The 22055-nt window shown below is 40.3% G+C and overlaps 1 protein-coding gene across 1 annotated transcript in view; it reads right to left on the reverse strand.

Annotated features, from left to right (window-relative positions):
* Positions 1–22055, reverse strand: part of STRA6 (signaling receptor and transporter of retinol STRA6) — a 122624-nt gene that overhangs the window by 32661 nt on the left and 67908 nt on the right. Inside the window, exons 8-12 of the mRNA XM_077472386.1 lie at positions 8253–8320; positions 7588–7658; positions 7412–7473; positions 7179–7341; positions 5962–6037 (exon numbers count right to left, since the gene is read on the reverse strand). Coding sequence (XP_077328512.1) covers positions 5962–6037; positions 7179–7341; positions 7412–7473; positions 7588–7658; positions 8253–8320 — 440 coding nt within the window. The remainder of the gene's footprint in view (positions 1–5961; positions 6038–7178; positions 7342–7411; positions 7474–7587; positions 7659–8252; positions 8321–22055) is intronic.

Raw genomic sequence — 22055 nt, forward strand, 5'->3', positions numbered from 1 at the left:
AAAGCTCTATTTAAAACGAGCAAGATAGTTAGCTATATAGGTGGATATAGCGGTGTATACTGCGTTCAGAGCACGCAGACAGCACGCACAATTTCCTAACACTGACTAACAGTTCTATTTAAAACGAGCAAGATAGTTAGCTATATAGGTGGATATAGCGGTGTATACTGGGTTCAGAGCACACAGACAGCACGCACAATCTCCTAACACTGACTGCAAGCTCTATTATAAAAGATAGCTATATAGGTGAATATAGCGGTGTATACTGCGTTCAGGGCACGCAGGCAACAACCACTACAGAAGAGCAAGAACGAAAAATCCGCCGATAACGATCGGTGTACACTGTGTTGAAGGTACACAGAACACCCACTAACTGCTACAGATGCCAACACACTACACAAGGCCGCCGTGCTGGCGGCCTTATAAAGTGTGGGGTGTGTACTACACAGCCTGAGCTATGATTGGCCACAGGCATCCTGCCTGTGGCCAATCATGGCTCTCCTCGCTGCCGGCGTTGTGATTGGCCAAGCATGCGGGGTCACAGTGCATGCTTGGTCAATCATGAGTCAGCAATGCACTGTACCATCGCAGTGCATTGTGGACCGTGAGCGCCACACGAATTTGGCGCGAACGGCCCATGACGTTCGGAATTCGCAGAACGGGCGAACAGCCGATGTTCGAGTCGAGCGTATGTTTGACTCGAACACGAAGCTCATCCATAATGCTAAATAACGCTAACGCTGAAAAACATTGAAAGACTCACTGCAAAGCTACTGGCGTTTTTATTACCTTACTTTAACGTCCAGTGTGCATGGAGCCATTTTTAGGTATACAAACGCCAGAAAATGAGAGTGATAGATGTGACAGTGTGCAGACTATGTAAACATTCTAATAAATGAATATGCATCCAGGGGCCATCCAGCTGCTGTGTGTCCTTCCTGGCATTTTAGTGTGCCATAGTTGCTATGTCCAACCTTGTTTCAGACAGAATGTATGGCAGGCCAAGACTGGATGAACCCTGTGCAGGTTTTTAGGACCCTGTGTGTTCAGGGACAAAGGTCCAGAACACAGCTCCTCCAGAATGAAAAGGGATCACTTGTGCAAAGGCAGTTCAGTAAAGGAGTATTACAATGTATGAAGTTACTACATCACTTATTTTACAAGTTAGATGAGTTTGGTTTTCCAACTAGTTGGGAATGAAAAGATTTGAGAGATTACTTAATTGTTTTTTTCTTCTCTGAGCTGAACTGGAAACCTATTTATTAAAAAATAAAGTATTATTAAAGTATTTTTACCTTTGTCTGTACTCACTAGGTTTGGATGGGTTTTTTAGGTTGGGTTCAGGGAGGGAGTTTATGTTAGTAAATCGGCTCAGTGTCAAGTCAATTGGCCCCTTAGTATTTCTTACTAACCTAGCCTGAGCTTCTTCAACTTACCCTTGCCAAGCTTATGTTCACATTACAGTCGTTGTAAATGCAATCTCTCTTCTGCTAACATGCTTCGCACTTTACTCCCTTGCCAAGAACACTTCAACCTCACGCTCACTTCCCTCAGCATGGATAGTTCTACTTTCTTTCTAAGACATTTTAATTCAGCCTCTTCTTCCTACTAATTCTTAATAAAATATATTCTCTGTCTTTGCCAATTCATTCTCTACAGTTAACTATTGTTTCATGCTTAGATTATCCACTGCTGGTCCCCAGAATCAAATTCACATAGTAGCGACACAGTCAATTGGTGAAAAATGGGAACTTGAAATGAATAGGACTTTGCTAATATATGTTATAGGGGAGCTGGAATCACAGCTCTTAAAGCATATTTAAACTCAAAAACAAAGATGTAGTAGATAGACATGTGCACTGCCGAAACATTTGTTAGTTTTCGTTTTAGTTTCATTCGTTTTTCGGGGTCATTCATTACGATCGCAATTCATAAATTTTTAAATTCACAAATTCATAAATTTGAAAATTTATAAATTATTGAATTCGTAAATTTGAAAATTCGAAATTAACAAATAAAATTCAAAAATGTTGAAAGAATAACTAACTAACTAATAATAACTAACTATTAAATTATAGGTATTGTAAATTCCTTTCAAATTTGTCTGTCAGTGAATGTAACGAAAATGAATTCATCCGAAGTAATGAATGCCGCATCAAAAACAAATGGAATGGAACAAATTAATAATAAATAATAATAAAAATAATAATAATAATAAAAGTTTTTATTTTGCATAAATTTGTATTTGTTACGTTCCCTAACAGCCAAATTTGAAAGGAACTTCCAATAACTTTAATATAATAGTTAGTAATAGTTAAGTTATTATTAGTTGCTATTTCAGATTTTTCAAGTTTTTGAATTTTGAATTTTGGATTTTTTAATTTCCGAAATGACGAATTTTCGAATTTATGAATATTCTGAAAAATGTGTTAAGCGGGTTTTTGTTACTTTGGATATTTGCGAATTAACAAATTTGTCGAAATTCATTAAAAAACAAATTCAGAACTAAACAAATTGCACATGTCTAGTAGTAGATCCAAGGTGCATATCAGTCCTTAGACATAGTGGTTGCATTAGTCTTCTAAGTTTTAAACTTTTACCTTTTATTTTTACCTAATCCTGCAAATGTCTCTAGGTGATTATGCTCTCTCCTCCACTTTATCTATGGAAGAAGCAATGGTTGCCTCCCAGGAAGGACAGCTAATATGTCCTCCTTTGCTTATCTCCATAAAACGGTGACTCATTGAATTATTTGTTTAATTATTATTTATTACAGGCATATAGAACCAGCAGCAATTTACATTGTACATTAACATCAGTCCCTGCCTTCAAGGAGCTTACAAACTACAGTTCCTATCTAAAAGCATATACTGTAATTGTGTATTACCAGAATCACCTAGATGGGTACCCCAATGCCTCAAATTACGAACAAACAACAGAGATTCTATCATACATGGACTTCTTTGAAGGTGCCCTGTTCTATGTACAATATACACCACTGTTAAAATTCCATACATTTAATTGTAATTTGTAAATTATGGATCGTGATGGCAGGGGGGATTTCAATGATCATTACAAAACATGTTTCATTGGATTACAAATATCTCACTTCCTCGGGTTCTGTAAAACTACATAATAAAAACACCATTACATCCATTCAATAGACTAATTATAATCACAGTACATGTATTTAAGGTATATATAGCACAAAGTATATTTATTGTATTGTCACAAACACAGGGATCAGGAACTTAGGGACCACCAGCACACCAAACCTCCCACTGGGAGCAGGAACAGATAGTCAAGGAAAAAAAAGGGATGGAAAACAGGGGATGATTATATTGTGCTGACAATACAATGAATATACTTTGGTATGGTGTTTTTATTATGTAGTTTCACAGAATCTAAAGGAGTAGGATATTTGGGACCCACAAAACGTGTCGTGTAATGATTGGTGAAATCCCCCCTGCCCTCACCATCCATAATTTTGTAAAGTACTAAGCTTGAATAAAAGGATACAAAGGATACAAGCAAATATATAGAATATACAGATAGCCATGTTTGGTGAGATCATGTAGTATTTTTACTATTTTATATGAATTTGAATAAATGTATGTAATTTTAACAGTGGTGTATATTGTACATGTTGGAAAGCACAACCCATTATGACCATTATGGGCTGTTCCATAGGAGCTGTTTCTTAAGGACCTGTTGGAAAACCTAACACGTTAAGACAGTAATTGATATCTTCAAAGTCCCTTCTATGGTGGATTATCTGTGTAGGCACAGGCTACATCTTCTTCCAACATGAAGGGAACAGTGTGCAGCTACTTCAGTCTAGAAGGAGTTCGTTAGAGGGAAATTGTCTCTTCCTGTGGTCTATAGCAGCCATCTTAGGGCGGACGGTTTCCTCATTTGGCGCAGAAGTCTTGTGAGATCTCAAGGAGCCATCTTGATAGAGGACCTTATAAACAAAGGATGCATACACCATTGCAGTATGCCTGCAGTGTGTGTAAGGACAGGGAGGGAGAGAACCCTGCTGGCTAGGGACAGAATATGTGAAGTTTAGGGAGAGGTTCCAGAAGAGGAGGGACAGAATGGGGTTCCCCTGCAGTGTGCTACAACATTGTGGTACCTGGAACCAGCTCCATGAATTAGTGCCATATCACAGTGCCACCATCCCTTTATGGAAGTGCTTCTCCGGTGTCTGTAATTGTAAGTCAGTCAGTACTGTATTGGACATTAATTTCCAACCACTCTGCTTGTAACTCATATCAATGCATCTCTATATCTTCTTCTAAATTCCATTCCAAGTGACCAATTAAAATATTGTGTTCTCTGATTCTGTACTGTGGTTCCTCCAGAACTGAATACACTCCTTAGGCCTCACCTACACACACACACACACAAACACACACATGGGCTAATTTAGACAGGAGCCAATTAACCTACCAGCTTGTCTGTGGATTGTGGGAGGAAACCAGAGTACTTGAAAGAAAACCCACCCAAGCACAGAGAGGACATGCAGACTCCATGCAGATAGTGCCTACAGAGAAAGATCATTTTCTACACTTCATTTTTAACAAGATCAACTGGTATTCTCTGCACTTGCTGAAAATATACTTAGCTTAAAAATGAAAACCAATGCAATCACCAGTTCTGAAACATGTTACATAGTTACATACATAGGGGGTTATTTACTAAAGGAAAATCCGCTTTGCACTGAAAGTGCATTTGGAAGTAAAGTCACTGTAGATCCGAGGGGGCATGCAAGGAAAATAAAAAAACAGCATTTTAGCTTGCATATGATTGGATGATAAAATCACCAGAGCTTCCACTAATTTCAGATCTACCCCTTAGATTTAGAGCAACTGCACTTCCAAGTGCACTTGCAGTGCAAAGTGGATTTGCGTTTTGTAAATAACCCCCATAGTTGCATAGTAGGTGAGGTTGAAAAAAGACACAAGTCCAACCTATGTGTGTGATTATATGTCAGTATTACATAGTATATCCCTGTATATTGCGGTCGTTCAGGTGCTTATCTGGTAGTTTTTTGCGACTATCGATGCTCCCCGCTGAGACCACCGCCTGTGGAAGGCAATTCCACATCCTTGCCGCTTTTACAGTAAGGAACCCTCTATGCAGTTTAAGGTAAATATAATTTCTTCTATTTTTAATGAGAGGCCACGAGTCTTGTTAAACTCCTTTCCGCAAAAAAGTTTTATCCCTATTATGGGGTCACCAGTACGGTATTTGTAAATTGAAATCATATCCCCTCTCAAGCGTCTCTTCTCCAGAGAGAATAAGTTCAGGGCTCGCAACCTTTCCTCATAACTAATATCCTCCAGACCCTTTATTAGCTTTGTTGCTCTTCTTTGTACTCGTTCCATTTCTAGTACATCCTTCCTGAGGACAGCATACTCTAGGTGTGGCCGGACTATATTACTTCGTGTTTAGTTGTGCTTTAGACCCTTTTCACACTGGCTGGCAGGACATCAAAAAAAGTCCTGCAAGCAGCTTCTTTGAGGCGCTTTAGGAACGGTGTATACACCGCTCCTAAAGCGCCCCTGCCCATTGAAATCAAGGGGCAGCGCCGCCAAAGCGCCTGCAAAGCACCTCGGCAGTGGCGCTTTTAACCCTTTAATTGGCCGCAAGCGGGGGTTAAAACTGCCCCGCTAGCGCCCGAGAACCGCCGTAAAATTTACATTAAAGCGCCGCTAGTTTTAGCACCAATGCCCGGGTGCTGACAGTGTGAAAGGGCTCTTAAACACATTTGCTGCATTGGCCTACCACTCTAAATAGTAATAACACCATTCAGTATCTCAACTGCAGTTATTTGTGCTATTTTTTAAAGTTCTATTTGTCTTTCCAGTGTAGGAGAGATAGTAAAAGTCCAGTGTGCACAAGGTCTAGGAAGCATTCATCAAGCCCAGCATTACCAATTTATACTTTTTACTTTACCTATGCTTGACTAGTGATCTCAGGAGCATCGTAACTGTCACAGTGCAGGAAAGGACCAGTGCAGCAATGTAACAAACTGCAGATTAAAAAAAATGAACATTTTCATCAAAATGATATTGAAGATATTGAAGATTACTTGTGAGTAAGTGTGTAAAGATCAATGATGTACCGCAATATCAAACAAAGATTTAGATTATTATTTTGAATTGTTAATCAAATTTAGGGGAAAAAAATATTATTTCTGCTTAGCTGATAACAGGCACTGCACTTTTCATTGTAATATAAAGGGTTACTGGATAATGTGCAAAGTGTTGTAACTTATTGCAGCCAATACATTCATGCAACATATGAATCCAGCCTTATGACATGAGAGTTTTTTGTAGTTTAACATTCACATATCCCTTAACAATCTGTGTTTTTTTTCTTCTACTTGCAGAGTTAGGTAATTTGCTTCTACAAGACAGTAATACCCAAAGGATATGTGATTCTTATGGCAATTATCCTACAAGCAGGAAATGACTTGCCTGTCATGCAAGCATAGCTGAGAAAAACATGCCTTTTTTGTGAATACATAGATAATATTTTAAAGATGTTAAAGGGGCCCAAAGCTGACACTTAAGTGTTGGTAAAAATCGTCCACCTCTCAATGATTCTGTTGGTGAGATATCTGCACTTGAATTTCTTGATTTGCTATGGCCCTTATCAAGGGGTTCCATTCTCCCTGTTTTATTTTCATTTATTTTATATGATAAAGAATGCAACAGGAAGTGCTGGAGCACATAAACATGGCTGGGAAGATCCAAACTCTCAAGTGGACAGGAAGAGAGTCAGGAATGATGTCAGGGAGAACTCAATGTAGATATATCTAAGATATACAGTATCTCACAAAAGTGAGTACACCCCTCACATTTTTGTAAATATTTTATTATAACTTTTCATGTGACAACACTGAAGAAATGACACTTTGCTACAATGTAAAGTAGTGAGTGTGCAGCTTGTATAACAGTGTAAATTTTCTGTCCCCTAAAAATAACTCAACACACATTCATTAATGTCCAAACCGCTGGCAACAAAAGTAAGCACACCCCTGTATAAGAAGATCAGTAGGCCCAGACTATAAAAAGAAGAAAGAAAACACTTTTGGATGGACAGACCTTTCAATTTCTTTAATTTTCAAAACTGCCTCATATAGCACACCTTTAAATATTATTTCTCACCTTCCACTGCCCAGATATAATACACAATGTATTCCACTGCTTTCTGTTTATCGTCATCTACTGTCATTCCAAAGCCTGCTATCATGAGTAAAATTTCTGTATCAATGGCTCCTCGAATCTTCTGCACTGTAGGTAGAAATACAACCAGCAGGAGGAGAGCTACCTATAGGGATGGAGAAACATGAGCTATGGACTATGATTATACCCATATTAATACATTTACCCTTTATTACCTGATATGCAGACAGTACAGACACTGTGACAGCAAGGATGGATCTTAGCGGAAAGTTTAAACCTGGAAAGAAACAAGACATTTTTAACATACGTACATACGTGTACCAATCAGAGGAGCTTCTTTGTATTTTTGTGATGCATTAAGAGTTTTGGCAGAGTATCGGTAAAGACCTACCTTTATTGGGAGGACATAGATAGGAGCAGAGGTTGAGTGACACCTGGGATCCAATACTGACAGAATCTTTGCTATAAATACAATCAAGAAAAATAATATTGCAGACAATTGTGAAATCAGTTTAAATAACACACAGCCACTTTATTGATATTTTTTACAGATATTATAGATAGATTACTTTTCTTTTGCTATTCCATTCTATGGGCCTCCCAATGCATATAAAGAAAAGAAATGGGTGTGTAGTATACTTAAAAAGGCATTGAACCACAACGCTAAGATGGTACTGACACCATTTCTATTATGGGGATGTTGGACCATGCTCTTAACTGAGTTGCAACTTATGCATTAAAACCCAACAGTATAAATGGGCCCTAAGACTGATGATTTTGTGAATTTGTTAATCTACACATTCGGTATACAATGCATACATTTTCTTTCTTAATTCTTGTTTCATTCCAATATTTTACTTTCAAAAAGAATGCATACCGACATGTGATAGTTATTCTAATATTTATACATCCACTCAGTAATTTTTTACCACTTTCTTAATAAAATCAAAATGTAATGAAATTGAAAAAGAAACAAAAGTTTATTAAAATGACTACAATCTAAACAAAATAATAGCTAAAACAAAGCATTAACAAAAAAAAATCTTCAGCACAAACCTGCGTTTTGATCTTTTATGCTTCAAAAGACTTTTCAGATATTTGAGATAGTAATTTCTGTTGGACATCTACAAAAGAGAATCACATAAACATAAACTATAAAGCGTAGTGTATCTTAGATCTGAGATTCGTAGATAAGCAAAAAATAATCCCCTAACCATGTTATTGTAAATCAAACAATGTTTTCTGGGCCTTTGTCCTTTTTGAAGTATATATGTATCTGGTTGTGGAGACAACAAAATTGATATACATACATTTTTGTGAAGCAACATTTTTGACTGTATATATGCACAATTAAATCATGGAAGCTTTTCTTGCTTGACACCAGGCCTTGTATTTAAATGCTAAAATAGTGATTAGTGCAGAAGAGCCACTTTCTACCCAGCAACACTAGACAGTCATGCGGCAGATGTGTCTTCAGTGTTCATGGTAATGTAACATGGAAGGATGCACAGTCTATTTGGCTGCTCAAGCATTAGTCAGTCAAACCTGGCAAATGTTTTCTACACATTATTTAAACTCTGCTGCACAAAGTAACTGAGTTTCTGGCAGCGACTCTAAACTCAATTACAACACCTTCCTCCTGCATAGCTCTAATGTATGAAAATGGGAAACCCACAAACCAGTCTAGAAGAAAAATAAATTCACTACATATTACCTGAGTTTTATGTAAATGATTGTTGGCATTTCAGGTCTTTAACCCTTTTTATGACCAGAGGTCATTGACGCCTAGATGTCTAGACCGAATTTAGCAACATCAGTTAGCATCCATTATATTACAACTGTATTTAACACTGAATTAAGGCTTTAATTTGGTGCAATGTTTTAATAAATACCCTGCTCAAATTTTTTATTAATATTATTTATTTATTTTTAATATTTGTTAGGTTTTCCAAGTAACAAAATACAAAGGACAGATACAGTGTACAAGGGTATATATTTGCCAGAACACCATGGATGGGCAATTTTCGTCCAAAAAGTTTTAATGAAAAAAGATCACATCACAAAGGAAGGTGCAATGTTTTGGAGCCGCGCAGGACCCCATTGTCAGGCATGTGATAAGATACAGTGTATAGGGTCAGAGGACCCAAAGTTGTAAACCTGAGTTACAATGCATGTGTTTATCAGAGCTGAGTTATAGACCAATGATCTGTGAAGAGTATGAAGGTTTTAGGAGGCCTGGAGACCCCTGAGAACTCAGGAACTTAGGGCGTGCGGGGTCAAAGGGCTCATTCACATCTGTTAATTTGAACTTTCCTAAGGAATTGGTCAGATCAAGTTTCAAGTACCAATCAGAGTACTGGAAAGGGTGCATATTTGGTGCGAGTTCTTCTTGTGGAAATGTACACTTTATAAATTTTCTCCATCTGGTAAAGAAACATTGAGTTGATTTAAAGTTTGATATGATAGTATCGAGTTTTTCCAGGTTGAAAAATTACAGTAAAGTTCTTTTCACGGCCGAGAGGCATGGTGGAGAACTAGTAATCCAGTTGTTCATTATTGCTCTGCAAGCTGCCAGCAAACATAGATGAGCCCATTGTGTGAGGTTAGATGCATACGTTGATGATGGTGAGGAGGCTGGTGGTTCACATCCAAACAGACATAGTAGAGGATTCTTGGGCAGCTTGATCTTAGTAACTTTGATTATATATGTGAGACTGGAGTCCCAATAGACAGAGATAGTCGAGCATTCCCATAGCCGGTGGAGTAGTGTAGAACACCAGGGGCACTGCACCTATGTACTGAGTACTCAGGGTTGATGCAGAAGGGGAAGTATGCTCTGTGTATTATTTTAAATTGAGTTTCACGCCAAGTCTCTAACACAATGAGATTGTGGGCATATCGGTAGCTCTTTAAGATTTTCTCTGGAAGGTCCGCATTGTTGAATATGGAAGACTACTTCTGAAACGGGACCAGATGGTATTTATCTGACTGGTGTGTAATGAGATGAGAGTAAGTCAATGAATGACTTTTGGAGAGGATCAACCTGGGACCCAGAACTAGTTTGTATATAACTGAGAAGTTATTTTTAATGGAAAAGGTGTAATGCCGGCAAGGAGTATTCCTGAGAGATGATCGAGAGGGTTTTAAGCGTACTAGGGTTTCCATGGTATAGAGAGGTAACATTAATGAGTCCACAAGTGCGCCAGTGATTAAATGCCTTATATGTAGTGGATGGAAAGAAAAAAGGGTTACCCTGAATAGTTATGCAGCGCCGGCTCCTGAGCAGGCGCTATGTTTTTTCAAAGTTATTTTTTCCTGAAACCACAGTTGGGTTTTGGGGCTAATTTTCTAAATTTCTGATTTCAGTACCAGTCTAGCTGGGTTGCACTGGGTTCTCCTTGACCACAGGTGTCGCTATCACTGCCGGCAAGAGTGAGAATGCAGTCTAGCTGGGTGTATTGAATGCCACTGTTCTTTCGGAACCAGCCCAGTGGGAGTGGTCTCCTGCTGTGCATTCTGGGAGGTGGTATTTAAGGTACTGAGATCACAGGGTTCTGTTCTGTCCAGAGATTATTTTCTGTCTGTTTGGTTCTGGTCCTCCTGACCAGCCCCAGTGGCCCTCCTGGCCTGGGGTGCGGAACCATTCATTTCCGTCTCGGGGCTGGCTAGCCCGAGGCAACGCAACTGCAGGGACAGGCCTGAATGGATTTCGGGGCCTTTTGATCCAAAGGTGGTCCGGTGCCGTCTCATCTAAGGGAGAGGCCCAGCAACTGGAGAAACCCCAGAGGAGAACTCTTCAGGAGAAGGCCGTGCACAAGGCTGGCTTCTCTGAAGGAGCCTGGAGGCTTAGTTGAAGGATACTACATGGATTTACACTCATACGGTATCGCCAGATTGGCTGAGAGATACTGATACCATATGATAGCTCTTTAAGTTTGTCTAATGTCCCTCAGTGATGCTCAAGTCTGTGGCAGAGACTTTCTCAAATATTCTACACTCAAGTCTGTGGCAGAGACTTTTTCTCAAATACCCTACCGGCTGCTAGGCCTAGTGAGAGGAGGTCTATCCGGGGGCTGTAAAATCCAGCTGTGAAATGGTTGCTATTCTTAGGATTTTTCCTATAGTAGACTTTCCATTTTTTTGCAGTCCAAAGTACCTGAACTTAATCCTAACCCTCCACCCTTATCTAAAGACTCTGTTTCTGTTACAAATAAATAACCCAAAAGAAGATTCAGTTTCAGTTTCCACATTTATTTGGGTCATCTATCACGGGCCATCTATCATTCTCTAGACAGAGAAGAGGTCAAGAAGGTAACGGTAAGCCCTATAAAACCAGCAGCTCCTTCGGGGGTCAGTGCTACAGTTAAATGGTAAGAGATACTTGAGAGCAATCCCAGTAGTCTCCGCACCCAGCCCCAGGCAACAACCGTGTCTCAAATGAGGACATTGGATCTTAGGTGAACTGGTAATGCCCCTAGTTTAGAATGGAGCATAGCTGGAAGGATGAGTGGAGAGAGCAGGGTACTCTCAAGTTTCTGATTGGAGTAAGATGATTTTCTGGATGCCCAATCCAGGCCCTGTCTAAGTAGACATAAAGGTTATAGAATCGCAGACTGGGCAGGCTCCCACCCCCATCGGACTTAGAGAGACAACGTTTCTGTAGGGCTATGCAAGGTTTTTTGCGAGACAACAGAAAGGTAGTCAAAGCTGTATGTAATTTGTGCACATCAAAATTCTTTAGCAAGAGGGGTATGGTTTGCATCAGATATAATAGACGTGCAAATTACAAAATTTTGTAAAGGTGACATCTCCCAAAGAGCGAGAGGGGGAGGGCAGTCCAAGCTTCCAACTCCTTTAAAATTGTAAATATTAATGGTGGATAATTAAGACTGTATAATAAGGAAGGCTCTTTGGGAGGCAACGGTAAAAGGGGAGCGCATAAGCCATTTGGCAGACAATCAAGGATGTAGTACTAGGACCTCGCTTTTACCAAAATGTATTCTGAAACCAGAGCTCAATCAAAAGGCTGCAAATAATTCCTGGAGCATATCAAAATCTGAAAGGGGATCGGAGAAAAACTGTAAGATTTCGTCCGCAAAACAAAGCAGATCGGAAGGTCTGATCACCAACAGTGACACCGCTAACACCAGTAGATGAATTGAGAATCCTAGATAGGGGCTCAAGTGCTATATTAAATAAAAGAGGGGAAATAGGACATTCCTGCCTGGTTCCCTTCGTCAGGGGTATGGAGGCAAATATGAAATCAGGTGTAACTAGGCGAGCCATCGGGGACGCATACATTTGGTGTAGAAAACGCACTACTGGACCTGAGAAGCCAAAGGCTTCCATTACTGTAAATAACCCAGGGAAACGAATGTTATCAAAGGCTTTTTCAGCATCAAGCAAAATGATAGCAATATCCTGATTTAAGTGTATGTTGGCGTATTCTACAGCCAATAAGACTCTGCAAATTTTCAACGTGCCAGAGAATCCCGGGACAAAACCCAATTGAGCTGGGTGTAGTAAAGACAGAAGCAGAGGGGCCAAGCATGATGCTATTATTTTGGAAAGGATTTTAACATCCATATTGATTAGGGAGATCGGTCTGTAGGAGTCTGGATGGAGAGAATCTTTCCCTTTCTTCAAGGTGAATTTGCGGTGAAAACATGTTTTAGAGTGTCAGGGATGAAGTCTTTCGTGAGTTTGTAAAATTCGGCTATATATTAGTCAGGGCCCAGAGCTTTGGTCGACGCTAAAGATTTGATAGTCATCTATCAGAGGATCTTTCCCTTTGATAGTGATGAGTTTAATATGGGCCTGTGTACCTGTGGGGAGTTAGGAACCACCCTCCCACATTGCAATGAAAACATGTTTTAGAGTGTCAGGGATGAAGTCTTTCATGAGTTTGTAAAATTCGGCCATATATCCGTCGGGGCCCGCAGCTTTGGTCGACGCTAAAGATTTTATAGTCAGCTGAATATCTTCCAATGAGATGGGAGCATTAAGAGTTTCTAGGTGTGTAGAAGAGAATTGGGGGAGGTGCACTCTGGTTAGCAGAGCCTCAGCAGTAGTTTGATCAGTAGGGTCCTTGGAGTAAAGAGTTGTGTAGTAATCGGCCAGCAATGTGCTAATCTCCGCAGGTGAGGTAAGAAGGAAGCCTATAGGGTTTTTCAGAGCGGCGATGTAGGTAGGGCGTTTAGGACCAGGACAAAGTTTGCCCAATAGTTTGCCTGTCTCGTTACCAAACCTGTGGAAACTAAGAGCAGAATGTTTTAGCCACCTCCTGCTGCTCCGCCCATAAGTCAAAGTTATGTATGCCCATTTGCCATGCTTTTATAGCAGATGGAGTGCTATTCAGAGACTCATGTGCTGAACGAAGCGCTTCAGTGGCCTGTTGATATTGCTGCTGGGAATATTTTTTAAAATGGGATGTGTGGGAAATAATTTTCCCCCTTAAAATGGCTTTACCGCTTCCCAAAAAAGATTTGGATCAGTAATGTGCCAAAGCATCATATAGCATTTGACTGAAATGTTCGTTGTCTGCTAAGTACGAGAGAAAACACCATATGGGCGAGGGTGACGATAGTTTAGTATTAAGTAAATTTACAATTGTGGGACTATGATCTGATATTACTGTATCGTTTATTTCCGCATCTGAGAGTAGCGTGCTTAGTGCCTGGGAAGCAAAAAAATAGCCTATAATTGAGAATGAATTATGCGGGGGTGAGAAAAAGGTAAAATCGCAACACAGTTTTCCCTTTTTAGGGCAGATCACGCTCAAAGGGAACTAGAAAGGGAGCAATTTCCATTTCAGGGAAAATAATACAGTATCAATACAAGGCAGGGCACATTCCTGACCCTGTGGGGAAAGGTATGGAAGAATAACGTAATGACAGAGCAGTATGAGGAAAAAAGAGAAGAGGGGAAAATACAAGGATAGATAAAAAAAAAAAGAAAACAGGGAGAGGTCCACCCTTCAAGCCTCAACATCCCCAATCCTGTTCAAGAAAAGCAAAGTAGATGTAATATAAGTCATATATAGTAGATATAATATAAGTCACAACAATTATTTAGGGAGCCTGGCGAATCCTCCATCCTCCAAGGCTCCAGTTACACAGTACTAGAAAATTGTTTTTTGTACATAGAAGTAGTTTGGAAATGTAACCAACATGCCCATGTGGTGGTAAATTTAGATCCTATACTGCATTATATGAATGAATTCTTCTATCTCCACAATGCACGTAATTCCCAGAAGCCACTCTTTTGAAAGGAATTTGACTGGGGTATTCGTTCTCTTGTACAGTAATGTTTAAGGAACTTTTCTGAACTAAGATGTGGATAGCTTCCCAATCTTTGTCTGATAAGTCCAGTCCCAGATCTCTTTCCCATGGCACACGTCGTCCCTGATTTAGCCGAGTAGTCACCAAACTGATAAAGATACACTAGATGGATGATATTAAGTGCCTCTTAATCACAGTCTTTGTACATAGCGATTCAAAGGGGGGTAAGCTTGTGGGCAAGGAAAGACCTCCTACTGGGGTCATTCAGAAAATTTCAAATTTTGCCATACAGCCACAAAGGGAACGTCATTTGTGAATCGGCTGTCAATGTATCCAGATTTATAAATCTCAGTTTTTGAAAGAATTGATTTGCAGTATTCTTGATATGTAATATGGCCATTACAAGGCAAGAAAAGCTACTGACGTGACAGGTGGAAAGGCTTGGTTGAGCCTGACCAGACTGAGAGGGCTAAGTGCATAGGAACAGATACTGTTTTACATGTATGGCTGGGCTAAACATGTCTACTGGCATAAGATAATTTCCAGCTGATATGAACAGTTACATTCAGAGCAGTACATTTTAATATGTCCTTAGGCAACCTCCGTGTTCTCCAGATGCTCTCAGACTAAAAATTGATCAGCCAGGTTGGATATTCTGCGCTGATTGCTACTGGGTCTATGGTTATCTTTCTGCTTTAAGCCCTCACTCTTTCATAGGCACATATATGAGTGCTTAGCAGACTCAAGCATGTATGTCAAAGGAAAGACCTCCAAGATCATTTACAAAGCTCTTTTGGCCATTGAATTGTGCCTACATGCCCAAAAGCAGTTTAGTGTTTGTGGCTATCTTTTACTTCAATTCTACTAATCTGTTCTTGTTTCTATCACATAATCAGATTAAAATGAGTAAATTTGTTATACTAGTCATTTTCAATGGCAAAGCAAGGGAAACACAAAGTCACATCCAGTCAATGAATTGAAATAAATCTGTATAAGGCCCAGCAAGTTTTAGGTTTTGTGGGGACAGGTTGAAATCTGTTTGGTTGTTGTTCAGTAAATTTACCATAAGTTTTTGGTATGTTCACTGGGATGGAAAGTGAGCCGAATCTCTTCAACTCAGACAACAATCATTTTTTTTCTCTGTAGAATTGAATAAGAGGAAAACCTCTTTTAGGTCTTTTCTACTTTCACACAGATAAGATAAACCAGAAGATGTTCCAACCTCTCCCCACTTTATCCAAAGTGAAAAATTGTCTGGAGTTAAACTTATATGCAATCACTCTCATCATCTTCAAGAAACCAGTAAGCATAATGCTTACATTACATAACTAACCAGTTCATAAACAGTACATAAGGCACTGTGAAAAACTTTTTTCTTTAGACAAGCTTTCACATAATCATCCCTTTTTTTCCTTTGTGTTATCCTGTGTGTTTCTTGTGTTTTCTTTGTAAAGTGCTTTGATGCTGCGTACACACGATCTGATTTTCGGACGATTTTGCTGGCCGAATTCCTGCCAGCAAAAATTTGTGAGCATGTTCTCAATTTTCCCGACGGAAAAACTTTCTATCAGAAATTCCAATCGTGTGTATTTCCGACGTGCAAAAACTCACTCATGCTCAGATTCAACTACAAGATGGAAGCTATTGGCTACTGGCTATTGAATTTCCTTTTTCTAGTCCCATCGTACGTGTTGTATGTCACCGCGTTCTAAACGATCGGAATTTGGTGTAACCGTGTGTAGGTAAGACAGCTTGAGCGGAATTCCGTCCGGAAAAGCATCAGACCTTTTTCCGACCATAATTCCGATCGTGTGTATGCGGCATCAGAAGCTACCTTTAACCACTTGCCGACTAGCTCACATAGATATACTGCGGCAGATTGCCAGCGCTGTGCGAATCACTGTACCTGTACAGCAGCTCGCACAGTTGCAGGTGGGCATGCAGCGCTGCTGCCGCACTCTTGCTCTTACTTCAGGCTGCAGGAGCGTGCCCGCAGGTCGGTTGGACTCAATGTGACCTGTGACTGCCTAGTTAGAGGCAGAGCGGGGATCAGCCAGTGTAAACAAGTGGATCCCTGTTTTGACAGGCGACATGTCAGAGATCTTATGTTCCCAGTGATTGGGAACAGTGATCTCTGTCATGTCCCAGTGAACCCACCCCCCCTACAGTTAGAACACACCTAGGAAACACACGTAACCCCTTGATCGCCCCCTAGTGTTAACCCCTTCCCTGCCAGTGTCATTTTTATAGCACTGATTTATGTAATGTCACTGGTCCCCAAAAAGTGTAATTTGGGGTCAGATTTGTCCGCTGAAATGTCACTGTCCTGCTAAAAATTGCAGATTGTCGCCATTACTAGTAAAAAAATAAAATAAAATAAAAGTCCCTAAATCTATCCCATAGTTTGTAGATAACTTTTGCGCAAACCAATCAATATACGCCTATTGTGATTTTTTTTACCAAAAATATGTAGAATATATTTTGGTCTAAACTGGTGAATAAATGTGTTTTTATATATATATTTTTTGGAAATGTATTATAGCAAAAAGTCTAAAAAATTGTTTTATTTTTCAAAATTGTCACTCTTTGTTTGTTTATAGCGCAAAAAATAAAAACCGCAGAGGTGATCAAATACCACCAAAAGAAAGCTCTATTGGTGGGGAAAAAAAGAAAATCAATTTTGTTTGGCTACAGTGTAGCCGCGCAATTGTCAGTTAAAACGACAAAGTGCCATATCGCAAAAAATGGCCTGGTCATTAATGGGGCAAATCCTTCTGGGGCTGAAGTGGTTAAAGGTGCTACATAACATACAAGTTCATTATTATTTTTATCATCATGAACAACTATAATACCTATTGCCACATTGTGGCTTAGCACATTTTTTTTTTGTGTGCAGTGGTTCTATACAGTATACTCTTCTTGTTCTAATAATAATAATAATATGTGAATACAGAGTTATGCACTTTCTTTCATAATGGCTTAAGTGGGTTGTGACTAAAATAATTGCCTTTCACATGGTACTGCAGCTTGACAGCATATTGCCGTTTGATTGTTAGACCCAATAATTAAAAGACCAAGGCCACAGTGCATTGCCAGGCCACATGGAGACAGCTGATTGCTAGGAACAAGTGTAATATAGAGCTAGGCTAACTGTGTTTCCAAGGAGAATTCTTTGTAGAAATGTCCTGAATAGCTAAGACCTTGATGCAAAAACGATGCAGAGCAGTGGAGCCATCATAGCACAATCCATAACCATAGCAGCACATTTACTTGTCAGAAACGGAAAAAAATGAATAGGATAGAATTGCTAATCATGTTTGTTGCCATTTTTCATTTGATATGAATAAAAATAATTTCAGCATTTTGTGATTATTTCCCTATGTGCCAATGCAAAATTGTATTTAAGTCCACTTAACCACTTAAGGACTGATCCTCTTTTTGATACTTGTTGTTTACAAGTTAAAATCATTTTTTTTCTAGAAAATTACTTAGAACCCCCAAACATTATATATATTTTTTCAGACACCCTAGAGAATAAAATGGCAGGCGTTGCAATACTTTATGTCATGGGTCTTCAAACTATGGCCCTCCAGTTGTTCAGGAACTACAATTCCCATCATGCCTAGTCATGTTTGTGAATGTCAGAGTTTTACAATGCCTCATGGGATGTGTAGTTTTGCAACAGCTGGAGGGCCGTAGTTTGAGGATCCCTGCTTTATGTCATACCATATTTGCGCAGCGGTGTTACAAGCGCATTTTTTTTCATAATGGGAAACATAATGTTATGCTGAGTAAATTGATACCCAACATGTCATGCTTCAAAATTGAGCACACTCATGGAATGGTAACAAACTTTGACCATTAAAAATCTCCATAGGCGATGTAAAAAAAATTCTACAGGTTACATGTTTTGAGTTACAGAGGAAGTCTAGTGCTAGAGTTATTGTTCTCGCTCGAATGATCGCTGCGATACCTCACATGTGTGGTTTGAACACACGTTTTCATATGCAGGAGCGACTTATATATGCTTTCGCTTCTGCGCACGAGCTCGGCAGGACAGGCGCTTTAATTTTTTTCAATTATTTATTTTAATTTAAAAAAATAAATAAATTGGGCCACTCTTATTCCTATTACAAGGAATGTAAGCATGACAGGACTTTTTTAATGTGACATCTGGGGTCACAAAAATCTCACATTTACACTTAAATGCAAAAAAAAAGAACAAGAAATTTCATTTATTTTTGCAAAAAAAAAAATGTCCCCTTTAAGACCATTGGGCGGAAGTGACATTTAACGTCGCTTCCACCATCTAATGTTATAGAGCCGTGTGGGGGCCATCTTTCCCTCACTCGGCTCCAGGCCTGTCAGGGGAGAGGATGCGATCATCTCCGCCTCTACCAAGAGCTCCAGAGTGCGGCAAAGATGACCGAAGCGTGACGGGAGGGGGGCCCTCCCCCGATAAAAGTGACATTGTGGCAAATCCACCACAGAGACCAATTTTATCCTAAAGAGAGCCGCCCGCCGCTGTTGAAAATACTGGGGTAATGACAGCTAGCTTCTGCAATAACAATGATATTTAGTGTCAAAGTACCGACCTACAATGATGGCGGTTTGCGTTAAGTGGACTTTAAGACCCTTCTAAACATGCTTTCTTACATGTGTTGGTAGTCCCCTGGCTTCAAAACTTTCTGAGTAGGTGAGAGTATGCAGATCACAAAAGTATGAAAAAAGTCCTTACCATTGGTGTGTGCAGCCTATTGCATAGGGGGTACACCCCAGAGCACAGACACACATGTGTGTATATCAGCAGAGCAGTGGACAGTGTCAGTAGAGCAGAAATTGGTGTCAGTAGGGAAGCAGACAGTGGGGGTTATTTACTAAAGGCAAATCCACTTTGCACTACAAGTGCACTTGGCAGTAAAGTCGCTGTAGATCTGAGGGGGACATGCAAGGAAAATAAAAAACAGCATTTTAGCTTGCACATGATTTGATAATAAAATCAGCAGAGCTTCGCCTCATTTTAGATCTTCCCCTCAGATCCACAGAAACTGCACTTCCAAGTGCATTTGAAGTGCTAAGTGGATTTGCCTTTATTAAATCAACTCCAGTGTCTGCAGTTTTTTATTTTTATATTTTTTTATTATTTTTTACAATTTAATTTTTTAATTATTTTTTGCAATATAATTTTTCATTATTATTTTTAAAATTTTTTTTTTTTTTTAGGAGCCCAGTTGGGGGATTTTGTCTAAACAGACCCCTGATGTCTCACTTTTTAGGCAGAGAAAGGGACTAAGGACAGAGATTCCCCAGTCCCTTTCTCTGCAGCCTCATCTGCACTGGACAAATCGGAAGTGCTCTGTGATGAATGGCCTTATGTTCATTCACAAACAATCAGTACAGATCACTTCCTGTGTTCATTTAGAAAAGGAAGGGGCCGGTAAATGAAATACTGAAACATGGAGGAAATTTGGCAGCACTGCAAGGGGGGGGGGGGGAGAAACAGGGCGCCAGGAACAGAGGCAATCAGAACAGATCAGACTTGTTCTGACACACCTCCACTGCACAGCCTTTCACTGGGAAGCTCAGTGCACTGCTGCTTCTCCTCTCCCCAACTCTTATGCAGCTGAGAACAGAGGGAATGTGATAATTTATAAAAAAAAAGGGGAAAAAATTGTATTTATACAGTTTTTTATATCTATACACAAATGTTTTGCCTTTCATTTCTATTTTAAACTGAATGGGTTGTTTTACAAGGTGATCATTTACAATCACTTTAAGTGACACAATTCCACCAATATGTCTTTTTGTAATGGAGGCAAAAGTTATATTGTCATCACTTCCTCTTCCATGGTTAGGATAAGATTGGATTACATATGGTAAGGATAAAGGGCATAGATGTGCACAGCCTATTGCATTAGGGTGTGCATCCCAAAGCTCAAACACACATGCCTTTCTCTGCAGCCTCAGTTGCACTGGACAGTGAATGAATGGGAAGTGCTCTGTGCTGAACTTCTTCCTGTTCATTCACAAACTGAAAAATAATAAGCACACTTTATAATGCTTCAGTTATGAATGAACACAGTGAGTGAGTGTGTTCACTTAGAAAAGGAAGGGGCTGGAAAATTACATATTTACTAGCCCCTTCCCTTATTCTCCATTCTGAAACATCTAAGGGAGAGGATGGAAGCCAGCAGCACTGTGGGGGAAAGCACAACATGGGGGTAAGGCATTAGGGGGAATTGGCCCCACATGTAGTGATTAGGCACACCTAGCACATCCTCTGTGCACGCCTATGATAAAGGCATTCATTGGGGTATGCTGTGGGTAGTGATGAGCTATTTGATAAGGGTGTGGCAGTTCAGGAACAGACTGCTGCAACAAGGGATTTCTTAAGTCTAGGTTCACACCTATGAGGCTGTGTTTGATGCATTTTCAGGGACATTTTTCAGTGCGTTTTGCATTTATAAACCAGCGTTTTTATACGCTTTTGCATACAGTTTTCATGTTCATGTGGCTCTGTGCCCCCCACCCCAAAGCACCTTGCCCCCATGTTAATGAGGACAAGGGCCTCTTCCCGACAACCCTAGCCAATAATTGTGAGGGCATGTGGGCAGGCAGCTTATCGGAATCTGGAAGCCCCCTTCAACAAGGGGACCCCCAGATCCCAGCCCCCCACCCTATGTGAATGGGTATCGGGTACATCATACCCCTACCCATTCACCAAAAAAGCAGTAAGAAGTTAAAAAATACAAGAGCCAGTTTTTGACAATTCCTTTATTAGTAAAATAGCTCGGAGCCGCCATTTCTCCCGTTTCCCTCGTCTTCTCCCGCCACGGTTTCCTCCCCGAGCTGTCATCTCCTGGTGTCGTTGTTGTCTTCTTCCTCTGCCTCCTTGGCGCCGGCTTCTTCTGCCTCTGCCTCACCACCCTGGTTACCCTCTGAAAAACCAAAAAAAAAATCTGGTCTTGCTGCAAAGCTGTCGTTCTCCTTTGTTATGTTCCCCGATGTCCGGTGCCTCTTATATAGGCATGGAGCGTGGCCATCCAATGACATTGCTGGGAGAGCCCGCCCTTTGTGATGTCACAAGGACAGTGGGGAACATATCAATGGAGAAAGACAGCTTCGTGACAAGACCAGTTTTTTTTTGTTTTTTTAGCGAGTAACCGGGGACAGCGTGGAAGAGGAAGGTGGTGACGTGAGGAGAAAGAAGAAGGCGGCAGTGGTGAGCAGAAAGAGAAAGAAGATGACAACACCGGGAGATGACAGCTCAGGGAGAAAACGAGAGCACCGGAAGAGACGGTGGCTCTGAGCTATTTTACTAATAAAAGAATTGTCAAAAACAAGCTTTTTGGTGAATGTACCAGATACCCATTCACATAGGGCGGGGGGCTGGGATCTGGGGGTCCCCTTGTTAAAGGGGGCTTCTAGATTCCGATAATCTGTTGAGGGCATGTGGTCTGGTTGCGTTCAGGGGAGGGGGGGGCGCTCGCTCGTCCCCTCCCTTTCCTGACCTGCCAGGCTGCATGCTCAGATAATGATTTTGGGTGGACCCCACGCTGTTTTTTTTTTTTTTTTTTTT

The sequence above is a fragment of the Lithobates pipiens genome, unplaced genomic scaffold (assembly GCF_037356315.1).
Source record: "Lithobates pipiens isolate NorthernLeopardFrog02 unplaced genomic scaffold, aLitPip1_a1.2 Scaffold_8, whole genome shotgun sequence".
Classification (NCBI taxonomy): Eukaryota; Metazoa; Chordata; class Amphibia; order Anura; family Ranidae; genus Lithobates; species Lithobates pipiens.